The sequence below is a fragment of the Gymnoscopelus microlampas genome, assembly GCF_963454915.1.
Source record: "Gymnoscopelus microlampas genome assembly, chromosome: 6".
In the NCBI taxonomy this organism is placed as follows: domain Eukaryota; kingdom Metazoa; phylum Chordata; class Actinopteri; order Myctophiformes; family Myctophidae; genus Gymnoscopelus; species Gymnoscopelus microlampas.
Genome location: NC_139943.1, coordinates 40,116,805 through 40,139,107, shown reverse-complemented (window position 1 = coordinate 40,139,107; position 22,303 = coordinate 40,116,805). Strand labels below are relative to the sequence as shown.

The window sequence follows — 22,303 nt, the reverse complement described above, 5'->3', positions numbered from 1 at the left end:
AACTCAATGAAAACTTGTCAGCTTTCATTCGCATTATAATAATTTATATGCATTTTATAAATAGCTTACGATATGCAAATCAATTAATCCATAGGGATGTTGTTAGAGTTTAGGTCTATAGGACATCATGTGAATATTTACTATTGTTGGTTATATAACTCAGTCTTCGGTTAGGCCTATTGTAATTTGTAGCTATTCATATTTTAGAACATGTTACAGTAGCCTATTTATTTCAATTTATCAGTACTGATCAGTATGACTATCATTGTGAAATATAAACCTATGGGGGAAACAATGTATAAGAAGATTGAAATGCTAAAGATAATCAAATTCATCTTATTCTTCAGTTGGCCTAGACATGACACTGCTGCAAGTCTGTAGGAATAGTTTTATTTGGCAAGGTAATATGTTCAATTATTCTAGGTTATTACAGAGCAGAAAAGACAGAGACAGGCAATATTTCATTTTCAATATAATGTTGTATCTTATTTAATCAAACAAGATCTGCCTAAATTAACCAATCCTTTATCGATGTTTTTATCACCTTTATAACTTTTACATCGACACACAATTCCATGCTTGCATGATAGCAATAACCCACAAACAATTGTGTTGGCGTTACCCATACGTGCCCCGCGCGACACCGTCGCACACCGAAGTATAAAACACAACAGGGCTTACGTGATTGCCTTATTATGTGACATAGGTCTACCGGTACTTTAACATAGTGGTTCTCAACCTTTTCAGGCCGCGACCCCCCAAAATAATCATATTTGAACTGGGGACCCCCCACCCTAAATACTTGGAATTGTAGAACTCGAAATGAGGCATTACATTTTATTTGATTTGGTTCCACAGATAAATATTGTGAAAATAGCCGATCTACAAGCTCACAACGCCTTGCAGTGCAAGGCTGTGATCTTGTAGATCGGCTATTTTCAAAAATGTCTTTCTTATATTATATGACAATTTGGCCAGTTTTTATAGTAGCTATAGTTTGTTGATTACTTTTGATGCAGTAATGGTCTTCTTTTTTTTTGGTATTAAAAAGGTCTTAAAAGTCCTTAAATTGTCACTTGTATACTGTTATCTGGGGACCCCCCCAACATCATGTGGGGACCCCCCTGGCCCTGGGGATCCCGAGACACAGGTTGAGAACCACTACTTTAACAGTCTGACCTCCATGTAGTGAAAGGGTTAAAGGAGCTGAACGGAAGCGTGTGTACTGTGTATGTTTACTCCGCGTTGATCTCGCGAGAAGAACACGAGCCACATATCCAATGAGGAGCACCCAGCTGCGTCCGCGCAGACGAGACTTGGTGCGTGAGCGTTGATACGTGAGCGCTGCTGTGTGAGGACCGGAAGTGTTCTTTTTTTTTGTGTCGCGCGTGCACAAGCGCGTGCGCAAGCATGCGCGCATGCGTGTACACATTTACGTGCGTGCGCGCATGCACAAGTTTACGTGCGTGCGCGCATGCACAAGTTTGCGTGTGCGCGTGCACAAAAAAGCAAATAAAAAGCAAAACAAAACCTCACAACATCCCTGTATTTATTTAATTTTACTCTCAATAACAATGATTGTTTTGCATTAGTACAGTGGACATATAAATTAATAACTGTTGTTTGTTTTATTGTTTTATATTAAAGCATTTCACTCCCAATGTGTTAAAACGTAGCATTATCATAGGCATGATTACAGTAGATATCATATTTAAATTCATATTAGTATATAATAATATAATATAATCATATATAATAATGATCCTTATCATTAGTGTATGTACATATAAATACAAATAAATAATAAAGTTAAAAAGTGCTAGGACAAGTGGATTATCTGTAATCAGCACCCAGCTAGTTTCATTAGACAAACTGTCTTATCTAGGTAATCCATTTAATCTATTTATTAGCATAAACCTATTTTTTTTAATACATTTCCATAACATTTATTGGGGCACTAGAGACATCTGGGCACCATATTGTTGGGACGACTGGGCACCTGGAAATCTGGGCACTAGGGACATCTGGGCACTATGGTACAACTGGGCACCTTGACAACTGGGCACTAGGTACATGTGGGCACTTGGACAACTGGGCACTAGGTACATGTGGGCACCTGGACAACTGGGCACTAGGGACATCTGGGCACCATATTTTGGACGACTGGGCACCTGGACATCTGGGCACTAGGGACATCTGGGCACTATGGTCCAACTGGGCACCTTGACAACTGGGCACTAGGTACATGTGGGCACTTGGACAACTGGGCACTAGGTACATGTGAGCACCTGGACAACTGGGCACTAGGGACATCTGGGCACCATATTTTGGACGACTGGGCACCTGGACATCTGGGCACTAGGGACATCTGGGCACTATGGTACATGTGGGCACCTGTACAACTGGGCACTAGGTACATGTGGGCACCTGGACAATTGGGCACTGGGGACATGTGGGCACCTGGACATCTGGGCACTGGGGACATCTGGGCACTGGGGACATCTGGGCACCTGGACATCTGGGCACTGGGGACATCTGGGCACCATATTTTGGACGACTGGGCACCTGGACATCTGGGCACTAGGTATATGTGGGCACTATGGTCCAACTGGGCACCTTGACAACTGGGCACTAGGTACATGTGGGCACTAGGTACATGTGAGCACCTGGACAACTGGGCACTAGGGACATCTGGGCACCATATTTTGGACGACTGGGCACCTGGACATCTGGGCACTAGGTACATGTGGGCACTATGGTCCAACTGGGCACCTTGACAACTGGGCACTAGGTACATGTGGGCACTAGGTACATGTGAGCACCTGGACAACTGGGCACTAGGGACATCTGGGCACCATATTTTGGACGACTGGGTACCTGGACATCTGGGCACTAGGTACATGTGGGCACTATGGTCCAACTGGGCACCTTGACAACTGGGCACTAGGTACATGTGGGCACTTGGACAACTGGGCACTAGGTACATGTGAGCACCTGGACAACTGGGCACTAGGGACATCTGGGCACCATATTTTGGACGACTGGGCACCTGGACATCTGGGCACTAGGGACATCTGGGCACTATGGTACATGTGGGCACCTGTACAACTGGGCACTAGGTACATGTGGGCACCTGGACAATTGGGCACTAGGGACATCTGGGCACTATGGTCCAACTGGGCACCTTGACAACTGGGCACTAGGTACATGTGGGCACTTGGACAACTGGGCACTAGGTACATGTGAGCACCTGGACAACTGGGCACTAGGGACATCTGGGCACCATATTTTGGACGACTGGGCACCTGGACATCTGGGCACTAGGTACATGTGGGCACTATGGTCCAACTGGGCACCTTGACAACTGGGCACTAGGTACATGTGGGCACTTGGACAACTGGGCACTAGGTATATGTGGTCACCTGGACAACTGGGCACTAGGGACATCTGGGCACCATATTTTGGACGACTGGGCACCTGGACATCTGGGCACCTGGAAATCTGGGCACTAGGGTACTTGTGGGAATCTGTACAACTGGGCACTAGGTACATGTAGGCATCTCGATAACTGGGCACTAGGGACATGTGGGAACCTGGGAAACTGGGCACTAGGAACATGTGTGCACCTGGAGAGGTGGGCACCAAAACCACCTGGACAACTGGGCACTAGGGACATGTGGGCAACTGGGCACTCGCTGTTCTAAAAATGGTTTATGCCACTTTTTAAGGTTAATACCATGGTATGTTGTTTTTTATAATGGCATATACCGTATTTTTTAAATGGTATGCCTTTCCAAAACGGTATGTGCCTTTCCAAACCGGTATGCACCGTTCCTGGGAGTGGTATGCTGTTCCAAAATTGGTTTATACCACTTTTTAAATGGTATGTCATTTTATATACAATTATCTTTAATAACACAATTGTAGTGGCTATTTGTCAACAACAATAAAAACTCAAAAGCGACTGAGGCACCAGGCAGCGAATCTTATGCAGATCAGGGGGTAATTGGAATGAGTCCATTGTCCAGACAGGCAGCGAAGTTTTGTGGTATTTATTTAGCTCTCCATGATGAACAATATAGAAAAAGGATGTTGAAATGTTTGCACATTATAATCACAACACTATAATAATAATAATAATAATAATACTAATACTAATACTAATACTAATAATTACCATTATTAGTGTTATTATTTTATGAATTATGATGAATTATTTTGTATTATTATGATGTATTATTAGTAGTATTAATATAAAAATTAGGCCAATACATCCACACAGCTTACAGCATTCAGTAACACTAGGTATAACTGCAGAATTAAATAACCCCTGTAGGCCTATTAATCATTAGCCCAAAATATTATTATTGTTATTATAAAAAAATAGGCCAACACATGCATCCACACAACGAAGACCATTCAGTAAAACTGGTATAATTGAAGTAACCTATTAAATATGTATTCATTATTAACCACCCACTATGTATAATGAAATCTTACTGCATGTCTTTATACAATCATAAAGGCGCACAGTTGCTCTAATCCAACTTAGTCCTTGGGCCAAACCCCAAAATCTCACATATCGCTACCACCTGGGATGGCAAATTCTAGTTGGGATTTTTTTATTCCTATACATCCCTAGATATTATTTTTGTATGATAGACCTTCCTGAGGCCCAGCTAAATTGGGGTTATCAGCTGCTAAAGTTACCACCCCCCATTGAAAAATGGCATTTTAGACACATGTGCATATCTTGGTATTGGCTCACGTTCAGGGCATATTACAATGTTTTATATTTTATGTTTGGTATCATTTTTAAGGGGACACTTTGAGCTTTCATTCGAGCCCTTTGTTGACTATGTATGATAAGTACAGTGGTCACTGGAGCTCTTCAAACCTTTAATAACCTTTTTTTTCTCACAATTTCCGCCTAAACCATATATTTTCTTTTAGTTATGTGGCATCAAGAAACATCAGAGACACAAAACACAACAACTGGAATACTGACATGACCCTAAGGATTCAGGAAATGTATAATTTACCCATAGTATTTCATTCTGGGGTGGTCATTTTCAGCCTTATCTTAAACAAGCACTTTTTATGAGAAATAGACCGGTCAATAGGCATATAAGAAAGAGTACCACTAAACCTCCCTAAACATTGATACAAAAGGGTTTTCAATTGATTCTGGTACCTTTAGGCATGCTTGAGAAAATCCCAAATATCCAGGAAAATATACTTAGCAGAAAAGGCATAATTTTCAAGATGCCATCCAAGATGGTCATGCAGTTCTGGGCAAGAACCATGCAGTGTTTTGCATGCAGTACAAATATGTAATTTCTGCCTATTGTAAAAAGGAGACCACTTCTAGGAGAGGAGACTGCATCTATAGCTGTATGAGACCACTGTACTGTATCTAGACCACCACACTCAGCACACTGTATCTATTGCTATCTGAGACCACTTTACTGTATCTAGAGACCACTGTATTGTGTATATATACCACTGTACTGCATCTATTGCTATATGAGACCACTGTACTGCATCTATAGCTATATGAGACCACTGTATTGTGTATATATACCACTGTACTGCATCTATTGCTATATGAGACCACTGTACTGCATCTATAGCTATATGAGACCACTGTATTGCATCTAGAACACTGTGCTGCATCTATATCCCACTGTACTGAATCTATAAACCACTGTACTGCATATATAGACCATTGTACTGCATCTATAGACTAGCTACTGTATCTATAGACTGCTATATCGATAGACCACTGTAGTGCATCTGTAGACCATGTAGTGCATCTGTAGACCCCTGTCGTGATCTGTAGACCCCTCTAGTGTGTCTGTAGACCCCTCTAGTATGTCTGTAGACTACTGTCGTGATCTGTAGACATCTCTGGACACCGATACTGCATCTGTAGACCCCTCTACTGCATCTGTAGACCCCTATACTGCATCTGTAGACCCCTATACTGCATCTGTAGACCCCTATACTGCATCTGTAGACCCCATACTGCATCTGTATATCACTCTAGTGCATCTGTAGACCCCTCTACTGCATCTGTAGACCACTCTACTGCATCTGTAGACCACTCTAGTGCATCTGTAGACCCCTCTACTGCATCTGTAGACCACTCTACTGCATCTGTAGACCACTCTAGTGCATCTGTAGACCACTCTAGTGCATCTGTAGACCCCTATACTGCATCTGTAGACCCCTATACTGCATCTGTAGACCCCTATACTGCATCTGTAGACCCCATACTGCATCTGTATATCACTCTACTGCATCTGTAGACCCCTCTGCTGCATCTGTAGACCACTCTAGTGCATCTGTAGACCACTCTACTGCATCTGTAGACCACTCTACTGCATCTGTAGACCACTCTACTGCATCTGTAGACCACTCTAGTGCATCTGTAGACCCCTCTACTGCATCTGTAGACCACCCTACTGCATCTGTAGATCACTCTAGTGCATCTGTAGACCCCTCTGCTGCATCTGTAGACCACTCTAGTGCATCTGTAGACCACTCTACTGCATCTGTAGACCACTCTACTGCATCTGTAGACCCCTATACTGCATCTGTAGACCACTCTAGTGCATCTGTAGACCACTCTACTGCATCTGTAGACCACTCTACTGCATCTGTAGACCACTCTACTGCATCTGTAGACCACTCTAGTGCATCTGTAGACCCCTCTACTGCATCTGTAGACCACCCTACTGCATCTGTAGATCACTCTAGTGCATCTGTAGACCCCTCTGCTGCATCTGTAGACCACTCTAGTGCATCTGTAGACCACTCTACTGCATCTGTAGACCACTCTACTGCATCTGTAGACCCCTATACTGCATCTGTAGACCACTCTAGTGCATCTGTAGACCACTCTAGTGCATCTGTAGACCCCTCTACTGCATCTGTAGACCACTCTACTGCATCTGTAGACCCCTATACTGCATCTGTAGACCCCTATACTGCATCTGTAGACCCCTATACTGCATCTGTAGACCCCATACTGCATCTGTATATCACTCTAATGCATCTGTAGACCCCTCTACTGCATCTGTAGACCACTCTACTGCATCTGTAGACCGCTCTAGTGCATCTGTAGACCCCTCTACTGCATCTGTAGACCACTCTACTGCATCTGTAGACCACTCTAGTGCATCTGTAGACCACTCTAGTGCATCTGTAGACCCCTATACTGCATCTGTAGACCACTCTAGTGCATCTGTAGACCACTCTAGTGCATCTGTAGACCCCTCTACTGCATCTGTAGACCACTCTACTGCATCTGTAGATCACTCTAGTGCATCTGTAGACCACTCTACTGCATCTGTAGATCACTCTACTGCATCTGTAGACCACTCTACTGCATCTGTAGACCACTCTACTGCATCTGTAGATCACTCTACTGCATCTACCGAGCCTTTGTGGCGACATAGTCATGTTAAATGTGCTTTATATATACATGTTTAAAGCTGTGTTGAGTTGAGATGCAGTATAGTGGTCTATAGATACAGTACAGTGGTCAATGTATGTGGTCTATAGATGCAGTACAATGGTCTATACATGCAGTACAGTAGTTTATAGATTCAGTACAGTGGGATTGGATGCAGCACAGTGGTTTATAGATTCAGTACAGTGGGATATAGATGCAGCACAGTGGTCTAGATGCAATACAGTGGTCTCATATATGCAGTACAGTGGTTTCATGTAGCAATAGATGCAGTACAGTGGTATATATACAATACAGTGGTCTCTAGATACAGTAAAGTGGTCTCATATAGCAATAGATACAGTGCGGTGGTATATATACAATACAGTGGTCTCTAGATACATTAAAGTGGTCTCATATAGCAATAGATACAGTGTTGTGGTCTAGATACAGTACAGTGGTTTCTAGATACAGTACAGTGGTCTCATACAGCTATAGATGCAGTCTCCTCTCCTAGAAGTGGTCTCCTTTTTACAATAGAGGATATGCGCATGCTTAAAGTGAAGGGGGCCCTGCTTCATCTCTCTCTCAGCTAAGGGGGTCCCTGCCTCATCTCTCTCTCAGCTAAGGGTCCCTTTCACCTGGAAAAACGTTGAAGTCCCCTCTACACCTATGTAATATTACTAGAGATAATATACAAAGGCAGTCTGACTGAATAAATGACAGTAATAATGTGTAGGTATACTTTTGTGTTTTGTAAACGATTGACATGCAGTTTGGGTCCCAAGAGTCCCTTCCTTCCTAGAAATGTAGTGGAGTCAAACTAAACAAACTAAACTAAACTAAAGTAAATGTACTTAACTGTCAACCACTGAACAGTATTCCCAGTTTAAAATTCAAAACTCCAATTGATTAGATTAGGGTGTATTGTGTATATTAGGCCTACTACATACATTTATAGAGGATGCTATTGATCTTGTGGAAATGTCAACAGTATAGTAGGCATGTGTCATAAAGAGAAAAGTATCATTGTATAGCTTATAATGTCTGTTTCAGGTGCTACTGCATATAATACAATATGCGTGCTATGATATGATATTTGAGAAATGAGTAGCCTAAAGTTTAGTAGATCTCTAGAAGTGTGTAGATTGTCTATTTTAAAATCTATCTATCTAAAGACTTTAGATACTAATACATTTTACTTGTATAGCACCTTTCATGACATGAAATGCAGCTCAAAGTGCTTTACAGAGCAGGAATAAGCAACAAGTGCAAGTACAAATGATTAACAATACAGCAAAAAAGAAAAGCAAATAACAACATTAAAAACACAGCAAAAAAGCCAGTGAAAAAAAATGTGAGGAACCCTCTTAGCTGAGAGAGAGATTGAGCAATTTGCAGGTTCTTAATTTGCATTCATCATGATCAACATTAATGTGTAAAGTGTGTTGGGGCGTGTTTCACAAGTTGGCTGAATTGTGATGAATAGGCCAGGTAGATAGGCAATAACAGTTAACTACAACACACACACACACACACACACACACACACACACACACACACACACACACACACACGCGCGCGCGCGCGCACACACACACACACACACACACACACACACACACACACACACACACACACACACACACACACACACACACACACACACACAGGCCCTAATCCCGCTGATTCACACACGACATATTTAAGAAAATGACTGGTTATTTTATTCCTTGATTAAATTGCCAATACTAGATATGCAACATTCCCATTTTTGCAAAGATTAGGGCAAGACAGACAGACGGACAGACTACTAGTTATAGCCATTTAAGTCAAACACTGCTCTAACACTGTTATGGTGCCACATCTATGTGCATTTTTAGTGTGAATATTGTCATCATGGTGGTCCCCTGATCAGTGTTTCTGCCACGTTTTGTGCAGATTGGAGCAATGGTGCGCCTCTCTGGCCCTATGGGTTCCCCTTGGGGCTTGTGGTGGTCACACGTGGCCCCTTCTGGGACTATTGTCATGGCAGACCCCTGAACAGCGTTTGTTCCCAGTTTGGTGTGGATTAGAGCAACTGTGCGCCTTTATTATTGTATAAAGACATGCAGTAAGATTTCATAGTGGGTGGTTAATAATGAATACATATTTAATCGGTTACTTCAATTATACCAGTTTTACTGAATGGTCTTCGTTGTGTGGATGCATGTGTTGGCCTATTTTTTATAATAATAACAATAATAATATTTTGGGCTAATATTTTGGGCTAATGATTAATAGGCCTACAGGGGTTATTTAATTCTGCAGTTATACCCAGTGTTACTGAATGCTGTAAGCTGTGTGGATACATGTATTGGCCTAATGTTAATAATAATAATAATTATTATTATTATTATTATTATTAATACTACTAAGAATACATAATAATAATACAAAGTAATACATCATAATTCATCAAATAATAACAATAATAATGGTAATTATTATTATTATTATTATTATTATTATTATTATTATCCTTATTATTATTATTATTATTATTATTATTACCATTATATATATACACCATTTAAAAAGTCGTATAAACCAATTTTGGAACAGCATACCACGCCCAGGAACTCCACCCATAATTGGCCACTCGTCCAGGTGCCCACATGTCCCTAGCGCCCAGATGGTTTTGGTGCCCACCTCTCCAAGTGCCCACATGTCCCTAGTGCCCAGTTGTCCAGGTGCCCACATGTCCATAGTGCCCAGTTGTCCAGGTGCCCACATGTCCCCAGTGCCCAGTTGTCCAGGTGCCCACATGTACCTAGTGCCCAGTTGTACAGGTGCCCACATGTACCATAGTGCCCAGATGTCCAGGTGCTCAGTCGTCCAAAATATGGTGCCCAGATGTCCCTAGTGCCCATGCCCACATGTACCTAGTGCCCAGTTTTCCAGGTGCCCACATGTACCTAGTGCCCAGTTGTCCAAGTGCCGAAATGTACCTAGTGCCCAGTTGTCAAGGTGCCCAGTTGTACCATAGTGCCCAGATGTCCCTAGTGCCCAGATGTCCAGGTGCCCAGTCGTCCCAACAATATGGTGCCCAGATGTCTCTAGTGCCCTCCTGACTTGATGTATTCGATTCATGTATTGGCCTTATGTTAATAATAATAATTATTAACATAACATAAGGCCAATAAATAAATAATATTAATAAATAACAATAATAATAAATAAAAATAATAATAATGAATTGTATATATATATATATATATATATATATATATATATATATATATATATATATATATATATATATATATATATATATATATATATATATATAAAATGTATATGTGGTTGTAAATATAGTTCGTTTGCAGTTATATCCACCGTAATCACGCATACGATCTATGTAAAATACGTTTTAACATAAATATTGCGAGTGAAATGGTTTAATAACCAATAATAATCCATTTAAATAATGAACACAATCAGAAATAACAGTTCCGGGCTCAGACAATAATTAACATTATTTTAATTAACTTAAGAATGATAATATTTTTTGTTGATGAGCACCATCATTATTATAAATGTACATATATGCATAAATGTGCACACACACACACACATATAAAGTGCTCAAACATCATTATTATAAATGTATACACATTCTGTGTGTGTGTGTGTGTGTGTGTGTGTGTGTGTGTGTGTGTGTGTGTGTGTGTGTGTGTGTGTGTGTGTGTGTGTGTACGTTTTAACATAAATATTGGGAGTTAAATGGTTTAATAACCAAAAAAACACGCACTTCCGGTATTGTAATGTTATAAATGTATATATCCACCGTAATCATACAAACGATCGTTGATACAATCAGTTTCAACATTAATATTGAGAGAAATGTGTTTAATATATAGAAAAAAACAGGCACTTCCGGTCCCTCACACAGCAGCACTCACGTATCAACGCTCACGCACCAAGTCTCGTCTGCGCGGACGCAGCTGGGTGCTATTGTATCCAATAGTACCCACTCGCGAGAAGAACACGGCCAGCTGAGCTAACCTTTAGCACAGTCAGACAGACAGACTATTCCCACGTTATTAACACGTAACAACATCTCAGAGGGAGAACAACACTGCAGCCAGGATGCACCGAGCTATCAGCAAAAACACTCTCAAACAGTTGGTAAGTGTATTTACAGCACATGGAGGCTTGTTTTATGTCTTATTATACGTTGTGAAATCATTCAAGTATCGTCTGTTAGCTGTTCCCTGTATTTCCACAACATGCAGCTGCTTGTTACCTAAGCTGCTAGCAGCAGCTTGGTGACTTTTATTGCCAGGTGCGCTGGTTTTGTAATCAGGGGGTTATAAATTATTTGTCATTTTAGTTTGGTCACTCATTTGTTTTACTAACGTAAGAGGCAACAATGTATTGCTCATTATTTCATGTTTTCCCCGTTAGCTAGGGATGTTAGCCTAGCTAAGAGAACAGTTATGAAACTGCAGACATGTAGTTTCGTAACTGTTATCTTGGCTACCTGCCATTTTCAATAATAATAATAGAATATAATAATTTTGGTTATGGGTGAGCCAATGAACAATGGTGCACTGGCAACCTGACCATGCACTTAGGAGTCAGTTGACATTTGTGTTCATTTTTCACTAATACTATTTGAGTGACCTCCAAGTACCAGCCTAATGCTGCTCAGACTGAGTTCTTCGCTATAGAAACTTCAATCAAATTCAATCAAATCAAAGTGTTTCATATTGATAAGAAAATAGTATTATGATTGCATAATATATAATATTTGACATGATATTGGTAGTTAGTGGTTTAGAGCTCTCCATAATGAGGATCTACATTGGACCCAAAGACATCGGTTTTGGTGTAGACGACAATAAGCAGAAGGAATTGATTTGGACAACTTGCATAACCAAGCTATTCAGTGCAAAACACATACCACATCCTAGTTTATGCAACCTCTCTAATAACCTCATCAGTCCTGTCAAGGAGTCAGTTGACATGTGTGTTCATAACTATTTGAGTCAGTGACCTCCAAGTACTGGCCTAATGCTGCTCAGACTGAAAATTGTTCAGATATGGCTGGAATCAACCTGTTTTGACTTGACAGAACTGATGGGGTTGTTAGAGAGGTTGCATAAACTTGGCTGTGGTGTTTGCACTGAATAGGTTGGTTGTGTAAGCTTTCCAAATCAATTCCTCCTGCTCATTGTCTTCTTACAGCAAAACCGATGCCAGATCTGTGAGTCCAATTTAGATCCTCATTATGGAGAGTATTAGACCACTAACTACCAATATTTTGTCAAATAGTGCAACATTTCTAATCAATTTGAAAAACTTAGATTTGATTAAAGTTTCTATTTTAGAAGAACATTTAGCTTCTAAGCAAATAAAATGAATAAAAATAAACACCTAACGTTTTGATTGATAATGAACACATAAACAGAGCTTTATTTTTTACAAAAAAATTGCTTGGACATATCAGATACATAATTGGCGATACCGATCAAATAATGGGCGATATTTTGGGCAAACCGATATATCGACCAGATCCTACATTTAAGTGTACATTCAGTGTCTGCCATTCTTCTCAATAGACTGGCCTACTCCAGAGGTTTCAAAGTACCTTGGTGGTCGCAGAGCACAACAATGGCGTGCTGACACCCATTACACTCAATACCATAACCGCAGCCAATAAGCTTGGAGGAGAGGTGTCTTGCTTGGTTGCTGGAGCAGATTGTGCAAAGGTAGGTTATACTTGACTTTGTCTAGGCCACACCAGGTTTGTGATAATATAGGTTTTGTTTTGTCTATCACAGGTGGATTCGGAGTGTTTATGCATGCATATATGAGTGTGGCAATTACTGAATAGATTGGTTTTGCAACCTAGTTTTCTGAGAGATAAACCTGAATTGATGTACATGTCTCTTCTCAGGTGGTGGAGGAAATTAGTAAAGTACCAGGTGTGAAGAAAGTTCTGGTGGCTCAAAATGATTCATATAAAGGTGGTCTGCCAGGTATGTGGCATTACAGAATCATGTCATCTTTCTGAAAATATGTTGGTCAGATTAGGTCTTGCTCTCCTGTAAGTCAAAGAAAAATGTCCCTTTTCTTATGCAGAGGAGCTGACTCCACTTATCCTGGCAACACACAAGCAATTCAACTACACCCACATCTGTGCTGGAGCATCTGCCTTTGGAAAGGTAAGCAGAGGCTTCATTCAATAGTGTTAGTAATACTCATATTGGCTGAATCCTGAAATGTAAACTTTTAATCTTTTGGGGAACCTAACCCAAACATAAAGAGCATGTACTATTAAAAGTATGTTGTCCAATTTTCTGGAATACGCTGCTTGGAGAACATTTCAGGCTGCATAATTTGTTGCTGTTGGGCAGAAACCAGCTAACAACATTTTTGAGCTTTTTCTTTTTTTTTCATAAATCAGTGCTATTGAACACCCTTTTTGCTGCGTGTTGGTTACAAAAATATTGAACCAATGAAAAGTATTAAAAAGCGCTTCTGACAAAACCAGCTAACTCCATTGGATCCTCAAACTTTCTACTAAACCAGCCAAGTCCAGCTAAGGGGGTGGAGTTATCTGATTTTGCTGACCCCAGGCTCCACCCCCTTTTGACATCCAACCTCATTGTGAGCTTGGAGGTCCATTCAGCTGTTCTTATCAATGATGGACAAACCCTCCTAATCCCACTTTTTGTTTTGATTTTTTCATTTCCTGAAAAATGAACATTTTGAAGTTAGCTGGTTTCTGCCTGACAGCAGAGATATACTTGTAGCTGTTCTATAAAGCCTCAAAACCCCTACATCCTCTTCTTTTGGCTAATTCTCATCGGGGTCACCACAGCGGATCATCTGTTTCCATCACATAACTCACATAACTCACTCACAATCACATTGTTATGGGTGACAGTATACTTTGAAAAAAGGCTGCACATATATTACAATGTGTAGACTTTTTCCTCCTCTTTCTATAAAAAGAGGAGGAAAAAGGTTTTTCAGTCAGATCATGCTGTAAGACATTTTCTTTACTGCTTATACACTATTTCATTCTGTAGAACCTGCTCCCCAGAGTGGCTGCCAAGTTGGATGTTGCCCCAATTTCAGATATCATCGAGATCAAGTCTCCAGACACGTTTGTCAGAACCATCTATGCTGGTAACTGCTCTTAATATTTCAATTAAAAAATGGGACAACTGAAGCTTTTTAATTGGGCTTATTTTACAGTGACAAATTATGAGCCAATTTAATGGTACATTGTGCCCTTTGATCATGTTTGGCTCAGCTTTCAAGGAAATTGTAATACTGTGCTTTTCTCACGCACATACCAGGTCTATCATACTGTAAAAACCCGCTTTGATTTCTTTGCAAGTGAATATCCATTATCCACAGTAGGATTATTGGTAGTGATAAGGCCTTGCAGATAACCTCTCACGACATCATTAAACGGTCATGTCTGTCTATATGATTGTGTCTTACAGGGAATGCTCTCAGCACTGTGAAGTGTAATGAGTCTGTGAAAGTGTTCACCGTCAGAGGGACATCCTTTGAGCCCGCTGAACTGGAGGGAGGCAGCGCCACATCAGAAGAAGGTACATTTAATAATTCAATTACATGGCAAAAAATACCTCATGTATTTCTGTGGAAAATGCGGAAATGGTACTGCATTCCTACTCTGAACACTGTAACAGTTGTGAGTACTCACCCTTCACGGCCATAGATGGCCTCAGTGGCACCCTCAGCAGTGATGGCACCCACGATGCCACCTATTACACCTGGCATGGTGTGGAGGTTATGAATCCCATGCTAGTGATCTAGCATGTTAGTACTACTCACAGTACTAATGTCTCAGTGAATGTTTTGACAGCCCCCCCCCCCAGTGGTCATTATTGATTATGTGATAATTGTTACTATTTCTTGGCCACAGTGGCTGCATCTTCAGCTGCTGTTGGAGTGTCTGAGTGGTTGGAACAGACCCTGAGCAAGAGTGACCGACCAGAGCTGACCAGTGCAAAGGTTGTAGTGTCTGGAGGTACAAATACAAATTTTCACACCACTTCTTTTCCCTTGAATGACATATTATGGCCTAAAGTGGAGTAGGGCTGCATGAATATGGCTAAAATGATAATCATTCATAATCACAAATGATTGTGTTCAATATTGTAGTCACAATTAATAATTATGATGATCTTTGGTGGAAAAAGCATTTATTAATTATTTGTTGCACATTATATGGAAGCAATGTCTTTAATTAGATGTTATGTAATGGCTCTATGGATGCATTTACATAATTGTCAAACATAGTGGAGTTCTGTTGTTCATATCCAGCATTCTGTAAATCTTCCAGAATTATTCAGATGATTCTGGTTACAGCTTAACTATTCCAAGACATTTTGGGCTTCATTATGTGATTGAATGAACTGGTTTTATTTTTGTAAGTATTTTAATTTGGCTAATTATATCTCGTTGCAGGAAGGGGCTTGAAGAGTGGAGACAACTTCAAGCTGCTCTATGACCTTGCTGACAAAATGAACGCTGCAGGTTAGATGTTGATGACTTATGATCAATGATTTTGTCTCTTGCATGATCAATGTGTTTGCAATTATTTATTTGAACTTTCTATGATGTAATATTCCTCCCCACAGTTGGTGCTTCCAGAGCTGCTGTGGATGCTGGTTATGTCGCAAATGACTTGCAGGTTGGACAGACGGGCAAGATTGTAGCGCCTGTAAGTTATTCCCCTCCATGCCTGTTATACTGTCAGTTCAGATTATAGGAACAGCAGGGATGACACCGTGAGAATTGTGCAAAACATGTTAACCACGTGACATGAACCGTAACATCCCTGTTCTAGTCATGTCACAATGGGTGAACATTGAGAAAAATAGCAGATCTACATAGCAGCTCATAGTAGCTTGAGGTGTTGTGAGCTTGTAGACCTGCTATTTGACATACAACATAGTGTATATAGGGTTGAAGTGGTTAAAAGGCACACAAGATTGGAACTCAATTGTGCCTTTTCTAATATGATAAGCTGAACCTTTATCAGTGCATTAGTTTGTGTCAATGGCGTGCAAATTGCAAAGGCCTGTTACTTCTAACAAATGCCTGTTACTTTCTTTTCCATTCAGCATTCCTGAAATTCACTAGGATTAGGATGGATCCTTTGGCCTTTCTAAAAAGGTTAACTTGCCATTATCCGGTCCAGCTGGGATATCCCAGCTGTGATTATCCACACATTAGGCCCTATGAAATGTAGTTGATGGCACATTTAGGGCCTAAATGATTTAGCCCAGCCATTAAAGCAGACTCCAGTGGGTATCTGCTGCTCAGAGCTTCACACCAGGCCAGCCCGTATGAAATGTTCCAAATGTTTTAACAATGTCTTTGCATTTTGGTTTAGAATGAGTGATACATTTTATTGGAATTGCATTGCAATATTTGCAGTGTTTTGATTTTATTTCTTCCTTGACCAATGTGATTGATTGATTGATTGATTGATTGATTGATTGATGTACTTTATTTAGTAAGACATGAGAACAGTAAATGACAGTACATAACAGTACTTGGTGAATATGTTAAGTATAGTATTTGTGATTCTGAATGCATCTAAATCTGATTTGAGGTACAATTCATTGCCTTTGTAATTAGCATTGAGAGTAGAACCGTTGTTGTTTAATTATTTATTCATCTTTTAAATGTACTCCCATTTTAGTTGTTATGCCAAGTCCCCCCCCTTCCTCCCTCTCACTGCCAATTCCTACTATTTGGTTTTGAGGAGGCTGAAGACAAACGCATATCTCCTCCGATACACATGGAGTCACCAGCCGCTTATTTTCACCTGACAGTGAGTAGTTTAACCTGGAGGGTGCAATGTGGGTGGAGGAACCGTGGAGGAATTGAACCCCAGTCTCCACGGTGGTGGGCAGGAACCTTACCCCTGCCCCTCCCAGATGCCTGGAACTGTTGTTTAGTTTACTTCCTCACACTCTGTGTGATGTTTACAGGGTTGTTAGTTTTTCAATTGTTTAGAATGTAATTGAAGCTGTCAGCTGCTATGCCTGAGCAGCCTTCCAGGGGAGCAGCGCTTATACTGAACAGCTTGGCAGCGTAGAAGAGTGTTGGCAAAAGTCCGGGCTGCTGTTGTTGTCATTGAACAATGTTGTCTTTACCACACTTGAATGACTCTCCAGAGGTGCAGTCAGGCTTAAAATACACAATAAAATCCTCAGTTCTAATTTAATTCTGAGAGTGGGAAAATAGTTACATTTTCTTAGTTAAATTAAAACAAATTATTTTATTGTGTAGAAAAGTTGTGTTCTTGAGGGGAGACTATATTTTTGGGGGGTGTTTTTTGTATGTACTAGGAGAGCAGATGACTTGCTTTGACTGCCCATAGGCATCATACCAGGACTGTATGTGCATAGTTGACAGATTTCTCACTCGGGAGTGCTGTCTTTTTACAGTGATACTTGAAAAGAACAGTGTGGATTCTGTGGTGTTTGTCTGGTCAGTAAAACGCGGCTTTGAATGCACTTAGGTTTAGACTCGAGTAGATTTGTGTTCACAAATTGATGCTTTGCTCTTCGGAGACTTCGGCAGTGACGCTAAAACGGCACTGAAATATTCATATGGCGGTGCATTAAGCTGAGAGCCAGAGATGGGTTCTCCCATTGGGATCGGGGAGATGCAGAAAGGGCACTGCCCTACGCGACTCATGCCCCAGCCCCCCCCCCCCCACCACTACCACCACCACAACCACCTCTGTGAGATATTACACTGCCACCAGCAGCCTGCTCTCTGCTGCTCTACAGTTATGCCATACAGTGTAAAAAGGGACCTGTATGAGTGGAATTAACACTCATTTTCTCTTAAAGCTACTAACAATAGTTGGGTTTGTTCTAATGTTAACGTTTTGTTCACAGGAGCTGTACATTGCTGTTGGTATCTCTGGTGCCATTCAACATCTTGCTGGAATGAAAGACAGCAAGGTACAGTCATATAGACCCCATGAAGTTGTTTTAATTGTTTCGTATTCTGAAATTGGGTTTTTTAATTTACACTAGTTTTCATATTTTTTCTTTGCTCAACACAACCAATAACCTTGTTTAAAAGTGACCCTTGCTTCACTTTGACCTGGGATAAGGGTTAGGTCCACAAAAAAGGTGTGCTGGCAGACCTATTGTTTCCCCAGTTCCCAACATGCCAAAGTAAAATACATGTTTAGTATTCACCACATATGGGCGACTACTGCTCTGACTGCAACATTTTCACTTTGTAGAAAGGATGCATGGATTGTTTCTTTTTTTAATATTTGATTTAGCCAGTGGCAGGCATGTACACACCCAACAGCCATAGTATACAGTGTGAAATTATGTATTTTTTTCAATATCAAAAACCTAGGGCCACAGGCAATTACTGTAAATCAAATACTTAGTCTTCTTGATAGTCTAAACGTCTAAACACCTTTTTCCTTTTAGACTATTGTCGCTATCAACAAGGACCCGGAGGCTCCCATTTTCCAGGTGGCTGACCTTGGCTTGGTAGCAGATCTTTTCAAGGTAAGACGTCTTTCACTGACATTGCTTGAGGAGTAGCAGCATGAATGCATATTAACAAAACAGCCAAACGACAAATCCACAAACACAACACCACTCACTGCTCTAAACACTTGACTGCACTGCCAAGACGGGACATTTTGTTGAGCAAGTGGCCAAAGTGACTGAATATAACATTCACTATTTCCCTGATAAATTTTGCACGATGCATTATTCCACCTAATGGAAATGTGCAACTGTTGAATTATTGAGTCCCTGAATTAATCAGAGGTGAGTGTGTGTGAGCGTGCATGCGTGAGCGAGTGAGAGAGCAAGCTAGATCTTCTACAGGTCTCCTACAAGCTATGAAATGTAATCAATAGTTACCCTAAGTGGCTGGGTAGAACTTTCCAGGTTTATATTCAGCTGCTTGTTGCCAACTCTTTTACATGCTTAGCTGCCCTCTAGTGTTTGGCTGGCACTAATGGACAACAAGCCAGTCGGGTTGGCACTCCCAACACTGGAGTCCTGCGATGTTCGTGAAAGGCTAGGAGCTTATATTTTCATGTGTGTGTCCTGTCGGTCATGTTTTATTTAGTCCATCAGTGGTGCGTGAGTAGCCCAGGTGTCCTGCTAAACTCTGTAGAAGTGATTAGGAATAATAGCTTGTGGCAGTGGAGTTGTGACCTGCCGTGTGATCGTCTTACATGTGATCACTCCTCACATAGCTGATTAAAATGGATGGGCTTTCTCCTTTTCCTCCAGCGGAAAATTGATAGCTGGGACCAACTCGTCTCTGGGGACCAACGATATAGCTTTGCAATCGCTTGACTTTGTAGTAAAGCCATTTATAAACAAATGACAGATTAACCGCTTACAGATAATCAGAATGTATTGCCTTAAAATGTCACAAAATGTACATGAGTTCTGTATATATATGTATCTACCTTTAATAACTGATAAAATATTGCAGTTGTGTTTGTTGATCCTTATACCATACCTGATGTCTTAATTAATGTCAGATATTCGTACACACAAACATACAGTGTTTGCACACAAGTTAATTGCCATACAACTATGGATGTGATTATGGTCAACAGTTGGTCAACAGCTCCCCAAGTTCAAACCCTACAAATTAACCTTCCTCAATGAACAACATTATGTGTTTGATCCTAGTGCACAAAGAATTCCATGTCAAACAAGACCGTGTACTAATGTCTGGATTATATGAAATATCTCTCCTCTGACTCTGTTTCAGGCTATTCCAGAGATGACTGAAGCTCTCGGCAAGTGACGTGGAGCAATATTCCACCATGCTTCTAGCCCATCACTCTCACCTCGGGAAACTACACTGCAACCAATGAGGGACCTCTCCTACAACCTTAAAGGATTTCTGAAAGCGATTCCATAGGAATTATGCCTCCTTGTTCCATAGGAGGCATACTTTATGTTCTCATCAACTTTCTCCTTGGCGGGCAACAGAACATTCTCAGTTTACAAATATATTGTCTGTTTTTATGAATTTTACACTGTGTTATAAGTCTTTGAATAATATATGAATAATGGTTTCTGTTGGGGATATTTGTAATATCCATTACGGCATAACATAGTTTTTAACTTTATGATCATCTTTGGGTTTGATGCAGTCCAGGGGCCTATTACACGAAAGGAGAATTAAATAAGCCTGGATTTAAGTCAAATCCAGGTTTGACAAAGTCTGGTCCGTACAGCCTGGTTTATTCCGTTCTGTTCTTCTCTGTGGCTGAACAGCAGCACTGCAGCAGCTCATGGAACAGTGGTGTTCCCAGGAATTATATTTAGGGCAGGTGAGATTCCCCCCCTACAAAACTACAAAACTGAAAAATGTTAATAAAAACAATATGCAAGTATGATCAATCAATCAATTATTCAGCGGTGGTCTCTTCATGTTGTAGTTTAGTAATGAATGGCTCAAGCTGCTCTCAGAGCCCCTTTTATGCCAGGTGAGTACAGGTGATGGCCCAGACCCCCACCCCTGGCACTCCTGGTACCCCATGAAGACAAAGGCACACATTTGCATCACTATATAGGCGAGGGTCGCTCTGCTGAATGGATAGTGGTGATTGGCTGCCTGCCCGCGTGAATGGACGAGGAAGCGGGCTAATGGTCCGACGGCCACTATTCTGATTTTTTTCACTGCCTGTCTTTCAGTCAGTCTTTTACTTCATTTTCTAGGGGAGGCGAGATTTTAGTTCCTTCCTCTACGGTGGGTACGGCACTGATAGCGTCACAATCATTTTTAACCACTTAAGGATAAGGATAATTCCTTTTAACAGGTTGTTCATGAAAGTCCTTGCGGTCTTGTTTCCAATGAGAACCTGTGAGCAATTAGGGGTTAAGAGTCTTGCTCAGGGACAAATTTCATTTCATCGACACATATGCTGACCTGGCCTGGAATCGAACCTGGGGCAACCAGGGTCTCTGGCTCCCTAGGCGGGCTCACTAACCATTCAGCGTTGGCTATTCAAAAATAGCAGATCTACAAGCTCATATGAGCTTGTAGATCTGCTATTTTTGAAAAATCTTGAAAATGTGCATATCTTTGAAATATATATAAAATGTATATATATTTCAAAGATATGCACACATTTTCAAGATTTTTCAAAAAAGTGAACATTTTTAACTCAAGTCTTTGCTTCTCCCTGGCACACAACATTTTCAGATGGGGGTCCGCGGCCAAATGTATATCAATTTAGGGGTCCTTGGCATGAAAAAGGTTGAAAACCACTGTTCTAAATGGCAGTGGTTCACAAACGTTTTAGCTCAAAAGTCTTGAGGCTTGGGTCCCGGCTCCCGGGGAGACATCAAATTTCTCTTTTGGGTCTTGAGAAATTTGATGTCTCCCCGGGAGCCGGGGTCTTGACTCAAGACCCAAAAGAGAAATGTGATGTCTCCCCGGAATCATACGAGGAAGTAAAATGTATAATAAGCAAGAAAGGGAACACGGCCGCAATAAATGGATCCAGGGAGAAAGCGTGGCAAAGTATTGCTGACAAATGAAATGCACAAGTCGTCCAAAAATATATACAATTTATATACAAGTCCATAATAAATATATAATTCAGGCTTAAATATTAGGAGTGTATAGTGAATATTGGAATAATCGCCTACTAATCTACAATGCGATAGCCTATTATATATTATGCGCCATGCATCCAACCAATATATCTGAGTCTGTGTTCAGGAATGTGTCAAAAACAAAAAAATCTACATGAATTCAAGGCTTCATGGAGTGTGTAATTGATAG

At 40.8% G+C, this 22,303-nt stretch overlaps 1 protein-coding gene across 2 annotated transcripts in view; it reads left to right on the top strand.

The window, feature by feature from the left end:
- The first annotated feature begins 11,479 nt into the window (after nt 1-11,479).
- etfa (electron transfer flavoprotein subunit alpha) overlaps nt 11,480-22,303 on the top strand; it is a 60,122-nt gene continuing 49,298 nt past the window's right edge. The window contains exons 1-12 of one of the 2 annotated variants that reach the window (XR_014600907.1): nt 11,480-11,626; nt 13,063-13,212; nt 13,401-13,482; nt 13,586-13,668; nt 14,539-14,638; nt 14,962-15,072; nt 15,408-15,512; nt 15,953-16,021; nt 16,126-16,208; nt 18,406-18,471; nt 18,961-19,041; nt 20,276-20,455. Coding sequence is in view for 1 of the 2 variants with exons in the window: in XM_084059064.1 (XP_083915190.1) it covers nt 11,588-11,626; nt 13,063-13,212; nt 13,401-13,482; nt 13,586-13,668; nt 14,539-14,638; nt 14,962-15,072; nt 15,408-15,512; nt 15,953-16,021; nt 16,126-16,208; nt 18,406-18,471; nt 18,961-19,041; nt 20,276-20,311 (1,005 nt within the window). In the remaining variant the exon portion in view is untranslated. Of the gene's footprint in view, nt 11,627-13,062; nt 13,213-13,400; nt 13,483-13,585; nt 13,669-14,538; nt 14,639-14,961; nt 15,073-15,407; nt 15,513-15,952; nt 16,022-16,125; nt 16,209-18,405; nt 18,472-18,960; nt 19,042-20,275; nt 20,918-22,303 lie in introns of those variants that run through there. The other variant, XM_084059064.1, reaches the window with a different exon arrangement.